Raw genomic sequence first — 12,908 nt, forward strand, 5'->3', positions numbered from 1 at the left:
TGGCTTAACATTGTCCATTAATTGGCAAAGATTAAGCGATAAGGACAATGCATCAACAGCTTACAACGGTTTATTTATATTATATATATTGGAATACAAATCGAATTTTCCTAACCGTTAATATTATGCATAAAGTATCAAGACTGTTCATTCATAGGTTTGTACAAACAGAAGCGGTCCATACAAAAGGACTTAACGTGTTTTTTCTTCATATTTTATTATGAACTTCTGTTCAACATCCAGATGTTTGAGTCTGATCAAACAAAAGATTTTTCAGACGTACTTACGTAGCGTCAGAATGTAACTATTACGGTCTTGATTTATGAATAACTTGTGTTTATTTTAAAATTCCCGCAAGTATTGAAATGTACACCGGTATGTGTGTTTATGAACTAATCTAGTTGTTCGTTTCTTTATAAATTGTGTTAAGGAAGATCCTTACTTTATAAATATCCTTGGATATATTTAGTTCAGTTCTATTTAAAAAACATTAAACTTAAAGCTCACTGATATAACTAATTTATAATATAAATGTAAAATGAGACTACAGCCTAATGTTGTGGCATTAGGTTTAAATTAACTGAATTATTTAGTTTAGTTTAATTTTCCAACCATGATAGGGTTTGGGTTATTTCATTTATAATTATAAATATGTACATATATCGTAATGTGAAACATGTTATTAATAAAACAAATGTATTAAGTTCCTAATATATATTATATAGAGGAGTAGTCACATTAACATTTGTACCAAGATTAAAAGAGAATATTAAATGATCATATCAAAATTCCATGTTAAATTGATATGTCGACGTAATAACGGTATCTGGACTGATAAAACAGATTATTTCCTTGCTCCTTGTCGGCAGCTGATGTTTTTCTAATAACCTGTTTAACAAATCATAACGTTTATTTTCGTTCGACACTAAACGATCACACGTCCGGGACTCTATTCTGTTTCAAATCTCAAGACTGTTTGTTTTCATTAATTTAGTTTTTTTATTCAATATACATTATGAAATTAAACATGACAGAGTACGTTGTATTTTTATGATTGTTTTGTAGTCTTTACTTACAATATGATTATTAGATTTATAATCGAGTATCACTTTTACGATAAGATTATAGGTAAGTAAAAAAGCACGTTTTTCAACATAGTTCATTTAAATATTTTCGTTTAATTAAATATGAGGATATTATGTAACAATGAAAATGACTATTAACTTAGCTTGGTGATAGGGCTTTGTGCAAGTAGTACTATAAATTCTACCGCAAAACAGTAGTACTCAGTATTGTTGTGTTCCGGTTTGAAGGGTGAGTGAGCCAGTGTAACCACAGGCACAAGGGACATAACATATTATTTCCTAAGGTTACGGGCGCATTAGCGATGTAAGGAATGATTGATATATCTTACAGCACCATAGTTTATGGGTGCTCATCATCAGGTGGCCCATGTGCTCGTCAGCCTACTTATATATTTCAAAAAAAAACTGTCACTTACTAGTTACTAGAGTATCAATAAAGTTGGGAAAGAGGTTTCCAATTATTTATTTTACATTTTATTACTACTTGACTTATAAACCCTTTATTGACAAAATCAAATATGTATGTATTAACATTTTTAAAAGTAATGCAGTAATAAATTCAACTATCCAAGGCAATCGACAAGGAACATCGCACACTTAAACTACTTTTATCTTTCAAGTTACTTTTTAATGGTTGTTGATGAAACATTCGTATTTATCTATTTCTAAATATCTACTTGTTAAAAGCCGCTGTTGGCATATAACTCATATATGACTCGACAATATTAGTTACCAGAATTAGATGAAATTAATTTAGGGTCCAACAGATTGTGTTGCTCGCCAGGTAGCAATTTGTTTTTTTTAAAGCGCTACAACAGAACGTTTACAGATAAAAAACGCAACAAACGGCGGGAACGGTAGCAGATATTTTTGATTGTTGCTGATGAACCATATCACCGTAAATGGAAACTATTAAATCCTTAAAAGCAACACAGTAGTACAGAATGCATTTGTAAATTGAACAGAATTGTGTTATATCCGACACGGGTCGAAAAATTTTAATTTCTTTTTAAATTATTCGCTCGTTGAGAAAAAACTTGGCGCCGGGATCCGAGACTTGGTTCTAATATTAATTTGCGGAATGACTGATGTATTGTTAATTTGTTTTACTTTGATTTTTTGGATGCTCCTCTTTTGAGTAAAGTTATACATACGTCTAACTCCAACATATTCAGTATAGTTCACAAATTGTATTATTTCAAACAAAAAAGTTTGTGTTGAAAAGCCCTTATCATATAAACCGTGATATCATTGAAATATATTTTAATGATAACACAAGTAAATAAATTGAGTAGTAATTACTATTTGAAAAACAAATTGTCGAAATATTTAAACAGATTTTCTCACAATACTTTTCATTATAAATGAAATGGAATAGGGTGTGACATTGCAGTCGCAGGGGCGGGTTGCCTGGTCATTCGTCCAGAAATTGTATAATTTGACACAATAAAACAGTTCAGCAATACAGCGTGCGTGAATGGTTATGTCCGAACCAGCAGCCATCAAAGAGTCCGAACAAAACGTGCCAAACGCACTACGACCGTTACAATGAAAAGTGGAAAATGAAAAACACTTACAAAGGAAAATGTTGTCTTTTATATTTTTAATCTTTTGGGTTTTCAATTTAAATTTCAATGTTTATTCAATCAATCAATCAATTCAATCAAAAAAAAAAAAAAATATATCCCGCTGAGTTTCTTTCGCCGGTTCTTCTCAGGTCCGAGGTGCTAAATTCCGAACCGGTGGTAGATTTTTGACAATCAATAAGCAAGTGCAAACACTTCTATATTGAATAAAGATTTTTGACTTTGACTTTGACTTTGACTTTGACTATTTTATTTCGATATAACATTATGAGTTAATGTCGATAAAAATAGTTGTAACTAATAATACGAATCACTGTAAAATACAATTTCAAATCAAAAATACGTAAGCTAATAGTTAAAAAGGAAATTTCATAAAAGCGCGGGGGAAATAAAATAAAACGACAATATGTCGGGAGCTATTACCAGACTGACAATAGAGTTACGACAAAGGGAATGAAAGAAGGCTTTTCAGCAAAAGAGATAAAGTTACATTGAAGATAATATCATACCTTAAAGAGGCTGAATGCGGCCGTTCATATATTTTGCATCAAAGTATGATTTAATGATGAATAATGAATAAAAGAGGTATATCTTATACGGACCCAATCGCTTTTAAATTAAAATAAAACCACGAATGTAGTCAGATACAAATGAGGGTTCTGAACGAATATATTAAGTTAAGTGTTAGATGTAGATCACATTATGTTTAACACAATCGTACTGAAATTTACAGTAACATATGTTTGTATTGCTATAATATGAAATAATATTTGTAATATTTTGAATAGCAATTTGTTATTAATTTTTTTTTTGCAATTATAATTGTATACGTTTATAGTTGCATTCAGAGTTGTTAATTATAAATGAAATTAAGCTGTAATGATTTTCGTAACGAATATCACAAACTCTTTGAAAATGTAGACAAAGAATTAATACAGAAGCCAGTATCAGAACTTAATTCAAAACGAATAAAACAAAACGAATTCGCAAGACTTTCTGAAGATGACGTCTCTTTCTTCTCGGCAGTCATCGAGTTTCCTTTGTAATTAAATATTGAAATTAAGAAATGAACAGCCGCTAATTACGAGAGCTTGTCCCTTGAGGGCTGATTATTTTGCCCTAGCGTTGCTCGCTAAAGGGATGCGGGATCGGTTATTATAGAATATTGTTGCAAGCAGGGATGCTTACAAAAAATATTAAAATTACTGTATTTTAATAATATTTCCTAATAATAAAATCAAATGTAATCGAATTAATTATTATTTGAATATTAAAAGTTTTATTGTACCGAACTAAGCAGTATCATAGATCACTGGTATCATAGTAACAACAGCAACATAAATTCAGTGTTTGGACATTTCAATTATCCGGACCACGTGGCGTGCCGACAAAGTTCGTGCCAACAGTAATAAAAATTAAAAAAAAGAACAATATAAAAATCGTCCTCCTTTCTTAAACTTGGGAATTAGGTGGGGTGTTATTATTTATCACTTCTTCCGCGTGCTTAATTTGAAGATTTCATATATTATAATTGATATTTACTGAATTTTTATTTATTAATTGAGTACAAAATCAACACGTGTCTGCTTAAACATTAACATGGACAATAGAAGGTTAAGCATGAATCCAAATACTAAGAGAACTACAATAAGCACTGCTATCGAGCGAGCTAATATTATTATTTTACTAAGCATATTTAAATAAACGATTTTAATACTAATTAAACTCTAAACCACAGGATAAAGATAAAAATCAACATTTTATAATTCTCTTTTCAAATATAAATTTTAACAGGTTTTTATTGAAAAAAAAATTGTTTTAATACGTATTCGGCAAGAATTATTCTCAAAACGAAAAAAACATGATTTACTTTTGTAACTTTTCATCTATAAATCAGATCAAAGAAAAATAAGCGATATCTTTAAAATATTAAAGTGATAAACAATGAATCGTTAATAAAATATTCAAATAACAATCTATAATAACAAATAAAGCAGCTATAATAACATTTCTTCATTATCAAACGGAGTCAGAGATGAAATAGTCTGATCTTAAATTCGTTCGGAATGTCTTTATTAACTGTCATCGAATCAAGGCAGCCGGGACTGTTTAATACCCCATCAGACAAACGTAATTAGTTTTGTAAATAAAATGCCTCAAGAAATTGAAACGTACCGGCTACCTGGCTATAGCAATGACTTGCTTTATTAACTTATGACTTCTTTGTACACTAAATAAATAAAACGCTGTTGCAATTGTTCGACTATCTAAAATTACGATACGAAATAAGATATAATAGTTCTCCGTAAAGAAAATTGCTCGTTACGGTGATCGATAGATTCTTATTGTTAGATTCGTATTTATCTTTAATTATAATTTTTAAATTACGATTTGTCTACATGTAATCTCTTTGGTGGCTAATACTGGTGATAATGATGTTTAATGACAAAATACTCTATGGATTTGTACAAAGATTTACAGCTGCGCGGTTGTGTTGTGTTTGGTTTTTTGTTTCGCGACAAATTTATTACACTTGTACAATTATAAAAAAGGTATTTTATAGTAATTAGAATGTTTTTACATTTACATAACTAATGTATATAACATGACATGTTGATTGCCTGTGATTATGTTCTTTGGAATAAGACATTGAATAAAATAGACTGTTTTGTATAATTTTTAATAGTCATACAAATTAGTTGAATAATGCTCGACTGTTTAATGAGAGTTAAAATAATCCTAAGGAAAAAAATACGTATGCTAATGTAATATTTAATTGGTCCTTGGATAAGGTTAATAGCCTAGGGACAGGTAATATTAAAAGACCGTTGCTCCATCTGAACATGAAATAATTGCTAAGCAGAATTACGCTTCCGAAACTTTTTCACCCCAAGCATTTTTTATTTAATTTTTATTTTTACGACACACTTAAACGCGGCTTTGCTTTCATTTTTTATTGTTACTGTCGATGTACCCTCTAATTTTTGGTTACAATTAAATTTTTCTTTGCCTTTTTATTAAAACATTGTTTTTAATTATGTGAAGTCTGCGCTTTATTTGTTTATATGAGTTGCCTAAGGATGTAATTTTTTACCATAACTAATGTTAACTAGCATAGATTAGAATGTTTTCTGGTAAATCAATAATGTTCGTTTCTCTTCTTCTCCAGGTACTTCTCAAGGTGAATAGGTATTATAATTTAATCAAGGAATGAATCTCTCGCTCCGACCGCGACCGGAACTCGTTTACAAAATAGAACAACGCTTTTTATAACCGAAATCATTTATCATGTTTGCACTGAACCCAAGACAAACTGCTACTGCGTTTGAGTTTACCGTAGATAAGATTACGTGCGTTTGTTTTACCTCGTCTACCGATTCCTGAGCCATTTTTTAAGACAGAGCTTCGTTGTTTGGTGTAATATGGTCACGGTGTTTCCGAGAGAGATGTATCATGAAAAGGAAACGTCGTTTAAAGATATCCCTAGATGTTTTAAATGATTACAAAATGATAGTGAAATCATTTGACAGCATCAATCCTAGATCCTTACATTATGTAATAGTACGCAAATATTACTATTAAGAATCGTATTACTTTTTAGAATATTATACACAGTTTTATTATTTAGAATCGTCGATAAAATTATGTACATTGGAAATTAACCAAATTATTTACAATGAAATCGTAAAAACTAAATTAACTCCACCTTAATTGTTAATGATAAATTTAGGTTGTTTTGAAGCATATATTGCAATTAAGTATAAACTTTTACTAACCGAAATTAGTAATTAATTAATATAAAATGGATAAGATTAATCAATGCCTGCTTATGACCTTTTTAATACTTAAATATTTATTACTTATATCAATTATTTTTTTACGTGAATGGTACTACATTATTTTTATACACTTATAAACATTCCCATACGAATTATAGTGTATCATGTAAATAAATCGCTTGGACGCTCGGGACTAAAAAAAATATATAAACAGATTACGCCTATTAGCTTGCCATCGGCTGTCAGCGACTTGTATTTGGTCTTTTCACTTTTTTTAAACTCCTCTTGTTAGGGAAGGATGTTTACGCCACGTGAATGTTATGATTTAGTGTTAGTAATTGGTAGTGAGTGTGAACACGTCCACTAAGAGTCGAGAATAGTAACACGAATATAATAACAGAGAGTTCGTGTCTATTCATAGTTTGTATGAAGCTGCGATTGTTTGTTCTCTTAACAACCGTAAGGCGCTAATATAGTTCTGTTTTTAGAATTCCAATACATAGTATATATTTTCTACTAATATTATATCTACTAATATATCATAGTAAACATGTATATTTGTTAAATGGGCTATCTATCAAGGGTAGATCTGTCAGAAATATCTGGGGAGTCCTTTGTGGTTGCTATTTGATCAGTGACATGGGTAGTGAGTGATGAATATTGCCAAGCAAATATAACAAAAAGCAAAACTATCCGCGGTGTTAGTTTCACTGGGGCATGGGGTAGGGTTGATCGGAAAAAGTATAGCTTATAAATACGTATGGTTTGCTGTTTGATTTCTGCAAATGTTGATAAGATTCACAAATATTTGTCTTTTGACTCATTTTATCTAGTTTTTTCCGTAATATATTATAAGCAGGCTTTTGTAAATAATTCAAATACTATTCTCTTATAGGCTAAAAAGGCGTTACACATTTATTACGTCATTGCACACGGAGAGATTGTTGGCGTTTCTTGTGTACATCGCTTAATCGGAGAACTGTATGTTTTTAAATTGTTTTAAGAAAATTTTCCATACAATTACAGTTTGACTAATTATCATTTTACTTTTATCTTATTGTATTTAATAATCCATATGAAAATAAATGTCACTTATTTAAAATGTTTTTGTTAAACAAAAATCCTTTGAAACTAAATAGATAGAATAGTAAAATCAATTTGTAGTTTTTGATTTGATTATGTGGCATATGATTTATTCTAGAAGGCTAATTGACGGATCAATACGTATCATAGAAGCTATTACACAATGTAAAAACCATGGGCGTGGTTAGAGTCGAAGTTTAAATTTACTTATTTTTTATTACTTATCAAACTTTTTTTAATATTAATCAGTTCTAAAGCAAATAAGACTAATTCTTGGACCAGTGCATCCTTAAGTAAACGATCCTGAATTATATCAGCTATACATTGACATAAGTCGATAATGTTCTGCACTTTGCACGGCCATATAAATCGTTCGGAAATCGTTGAGTAATAAATCGAACGCTTTTTAATGGCAGTTTATCGGAGTGAGCTTTGGTGTTCAGATTACGGTGTGGTCTAAGTGGCGGCAAGGGGCACGCGTTCCTTATCTCTGTCCCTCGACACTTTCAATATTCGATTTCGTCGCTTTGTGTTTTGTTTGATTTTGCGCTCCCGAACGTTTGTTATTAGATATAAATATAAATTATATAAATAAATGAACGGCTATTTCCTTGCATAGCGTGCGTTTCAAATATCGTAAGAAGTATTCTCGCAAGCAGGCATCGTATTTACTTTTTATAATTTATTTCATTACATTTTACTACATATTTTTGTTTCAAATATAATTAAATGCTTAAGAAATACCAATTGCATTAAAGTGTGTGAATAAATTGTCAGGAATATACGAAAACTCATTTGAAACTAAAAATATCAATAATCAATAAAAAATGTACTACGGCCAAGTGAACCGTAGCACCTTGAAACCCAATATTCGATTACGTGGTAGTCATCGTTTTGTTTGATTTTTACGCTTCCAGCATTACTGGAGTAAGGTGTTAAAAATAAATTAGTTACAATTTTTGTGCGCGTCATTTTCCAATTTATTGTCGCTATTTTGGTATACATCTGTCGATGTGCGACCACCGGAAAGACTTTTTATTGAGGCATGAGTAAAATTTATTGTTCTAAATATTATGCCTGGTTTCTTTCATACTTGTAGTTTAATTATTAAATGTATTATATTATGACAGAGATATTTTGAAATATTTATATATATTATATAGGTATTTGGTAATATTAGATATTTTTCTTACAGACATAGTACTTATAACATATAGATAATGATATCCTTTATCAAAATGTCGCACCGAAACAAAATCGTCATGTTACCGAATCGCCCCACCTACCGAAAACGAGATACCACAATCCGAGCTAATGGAGTATCTCATAATGACGGTTGCTGACATAAAAATAAATAGGCGAGAGTCAGTTTCTGCGTAAGCCGATACTATGATAACAGCATCGCTCCCTCGATAATTGTCGAACTTGTCCGACGATATGAGATGGTTGTAGTATACCTTTGCAATTGCTCTCTATTTTATTGCAAATCCTGGTGATATAGCGAAACTTTTTCATTTTGATTGCATTTAAGTAATTCTTTATTTGGAAATACAAAAATTTTATTAAATTATATGGAGTATTTTTAACCACCTAGTAACTTTAAATGAACGTGGAGACAGAGGCATTATCATAATCAGATCTTTAATCCAATACATGCTCTTTCACTATGTCTTTCTTCATCGCAGATTACGAGTTTAATTATTATTAACACAAATTATTCATTAAAGCGCATTGCTGCTTACCAAGCTTAACCAACAATCTTCGGTAAATGTTCACGTGTTCCACACTATCTCTCTCTTAAGAATTGCTTTTAGTATATGTATAGTTCTAGCGTTTTAAGAAGAGAGGCGAGTGGAGAATAAGACTACGAGAAGTTTAGGCAATAAGTTTTATTTATTTTAGTCAAGAACGTAGTTTAATTGCACCAGAGTAACTTAATAGTGAAAAAACAGCTGGATATTTGATATTGACATATATGATACTAACACCTGGAACTATAATATTATATAATAAATAAGTATATAATGATCATATTATTAAGAAAAAGTTATTAATTATACTATGAAAAGTAGATCAGTGTGGTCCCGACAGAGTAAACTAGTGAGCCACCCAATCTCAACCCGTGGGTGTAGACTAATGGAAGTTTTGTAAAGCGTATCTATCATTTGGGCACCTCAACCACCAGCATTGTAGCGGGGAACAAAACTACCAGCAAAAGCAGATTGTCGTCTGGACGAGACGTAAAAATCTACCAAATCCAAGCACACTGCATCTACCCTAAGTAAATAAGAGGCAAGCAGAATGATAATGATTAAAAATATGTGAAGCCCCCTGAAAGCGACATCGACTATTATTATTCTTAAAACAAATTGAGAAAATACATACATTAATGTCTTCTGGATTATAGTCTAGGAATACTTGCTGTATAAATAATTACATTAATATAAAATACACCGTAATTCGTTGATTACAAGTTTAACTCGTAGGTTTATATTTTGTCGAATGTAATAGGCTTAAGGGTAAAGATTTAGGTGACAAAGTTTATTGCGGCCAAGAATATACTGTACACTATTACTTGACCATAAATCACGGATGGGAAAACAATAAGCGTGAAATTGTGGAAACTGCGGACGATGTCTTACGGTATTAAATCTTAGGGGAGTGAAATAAATAAAAATAAATCTGGATCTACCCTCACGCGAGAACATGATTTATTATATAAATCCGGTAAAGAAACTTGCACAAGGAGACTTAGATACTGCCCCGTTTCGTTTTAATTGTTATTAATTAATTATTTGAGTCCCTTTTTATTGGTCACATGATACGTATTTATAGGGTAATTATTATAAAACTTCTCTCATAATTAATACGAATAAAATATAACGAATGTTTTCCGTTTTGCTCAGAAATGTCTTTTAAATCACAGGTATCGGTACTAAGGTATACAATAGATAGTAAAAATCAAACGTCTTTTTCCGGTAAACCAAAAACAGAACGCTAATGTGTTTTTTAATTTAAATGCATTGAAAAATATAATTAAGAATACAATTTGACAAACACATATTAATTGACGATCTCCGTGGTCGAGTAGTGTGTACACCGGTTTTCATGGGTACGCCACTCCGAGGTCCCGGGCTCGATTCCCGGCCGAGTCGATGTAGAAAAAGTTCATTAGTTTTCTATGTTGTTTTGGGTCTGGGTGTTTGTGGTACCGTCGTTACTTCTGATTTCCATAACACAAGTGCTTTAGCTACTTACATTGGGATCAGAGTAATGTATGTGATGTTGTCCAATATTATTATTATATATTATATTAATCAATGTTGAAAAAAATTATATCAAGAACGATCTAGTCGACTAATGAAACAAAAATAAATAAATAAATATTGGTAATTTTATTTTAGCTAAAAACACAATATGATATTAGTTTTAATCTTCTTGTAAAAATGAAATCGAACCTTGATACTTTTTAAGCGTATTAAGTTTTTCTTGGGACAGTCAGTATTGTTTTAGTTTTAGTAATTCATTTTTGTAATATACCTATATTTTTTTATAGAATATTATCTCAGTAATTATATAAAATATATATAACGCATTAGAAGAATTACATACAATGTATATTTTTGTCATTTTTGAAGATGTTTAGAAGTCTAGTGTCGTCGGATTATTTGAGATGGAATTCCTTGCTTCCATTTATTCTGTATTGCACTATCAATGTTGCATAATTACATGTAATTTGTTAGAATTGCACATTTCACAAGCTTTTATTTCACTTCACCTGTTAGTATGTGCATAAAAAACATGCCCCATAAATTTTATTTATTTTATTTTTAATGTTTACTTTACAAATTGAGGATAAATTATAGTACTGGAGTACTATAACTAATTTTGTTCGTTGTTTTCATAAAAGTACATACTTTTTTTTTATAAAAATATTAGCATAGAATGGATGAATATTGTCCTATGAGCGTCGTATTGAATTTGATAGGGACGGTAAAGCAAGTCGCAACACATTATTTTTAATTGTTACTTTATATATTTATACTTTATCCTCACAGATAATATATCATAAGTATATATATATCACACTTAGGTGGTGATTTTTATCTAATCTAGGTAGCTATATACATACATATATTATCAGCATCCTTGTAAGAAATATATATTATATAGTCTAGTCTAAGAATGAATTAATTGGTTAATTGTAATTTTACATTTGAATATCGAACCAAAATTGCGAGATCCAATCCAGCGAGCTTAGACAAACGCGTTTTATTCGAGACGAAGTGATTTCTATCATCTATATATTCGTATACCTTTAGTCACAAGACATTTAATACTAATGTCATTTCTTTATGTCTCTGTGTTTCCTACATACGATTTGTAACTTGTCTGATATTGGTTTGAAAAATATATTCTATGTGAATTCAAAACTCTTGATTTTATTACACTACAATTTAAACTCGTATTAACTCATTTTTAGTGTAAGTGCATCGTCATAAACGGCAGTAACGTGCTACTATGTCCGCAGCTCCAGACCGGGTCGACCACCGAAGCGCGCGTCGGGCGTTGGTCTCTCGCTTGCTGCGACGCAGTTCCCTGGACACCCATTCAAGAAGCACCGGCTTGAGAACGGGGACTACTCACCTTATGAAAACGGACATATGAGTGGTAAGTTCTTGCATACAATACAATGTATCGACTTCGATTAATTTATTATAAATTAATCATTCATCAATATTACAACGTTATTTGAGTTCCAAGTTATTTAAAAAAATCCACACAAGAAATTAAAGCTATTACAATCAAGACGTTAAATATCCGACTTATAATATAAATCAAAGCAAGCGATAGCGTGATATGTGATAACATCGAATTGGGTCTCTAGATACTCCGGATAGGCGCCGGATATAAAGCCCCGCTTCTCGGGTGGCGTGCTCCTCATTTCATATACAAATTACACAAATACAAAATTATCCCAACACAAACGGAGAAAAGGGAATAAAGTGATTAAATAGAGCTCAGCGCAAGACGGCTGGCAATCAATCATTTTTGTCGCTTAGACCTTTGTTGATTATTTTGTCTTTCATCTCATTTGTACCTGCGAGTTCTGTGAGTTCCGTCTCGCTCTAGCTTGAAGTGTCGTGCCAGACAAGGGAGCAATTACATTCGTGATCTTGCATAAGCGACACTTGCTTATCGCGCACTGCCGCATTTGACTTTGAGTGCAGTTTGTTCGCTTTTTTCCCTAAATTTGCAATTCGAAACACTCTCATAAGTTCGATAGCATTGTTTTGTGTATATTTATATTGTTCCCGGTCTATATAGAATTTTAAAATTCTAAATTTTATGTTTTTAAAGATAGGAAATCTTTA

At 31.1% G+C, this 12,908-nt stretch overlaps 1 protein-coding gene across 7 annotated transcripts in view; it reads left to right on the forward strand.

Moving 5' to 3' along the window:
* LOC125066211 (dachshund homolog 1) overlaps positions 1-12,908 on the forward strand; it is a 128,510-nt gene that overhangs the window by 41,573 nt on the left and 74,029 nt on the right. For 3 of the 7 annotated variants that reach the window (XM_047674190.1, XM_047674191.1, XM_047674193.1), the window contains exons 2-3: positions 5,841-5,852; positions 12,065-12,204. In XM_047674190.1, coding sequence (XP_047530146.1) covers positions 5,841-5,852; positions 12,065-12,204 — 152 coding nt within the window. The remainder of the gene's footprint in view (positions 1-5,840; positions 5,853-12,064; positions 12,205-12,908) is intronic. The other 4 variants (XM_047674192.1, XM_047674195.1, XM_047674197.1 and 1 more) reach the window with 2 other exon arrangements.

The sequence above is a fragment of the Vanessa atalanta genome, chromosome 9, assembly GCF_905147765.1.
Source record: "Vanessa atalanta chromosome 9, ilVanAtal1.2, whole genome shotgun sequence".
NCBI lineage: Eukaryota > Metazoa > Arthropoda > Insecta > Lepidoptera > Nymphalidae > Vanessa > Vanessa atalanta.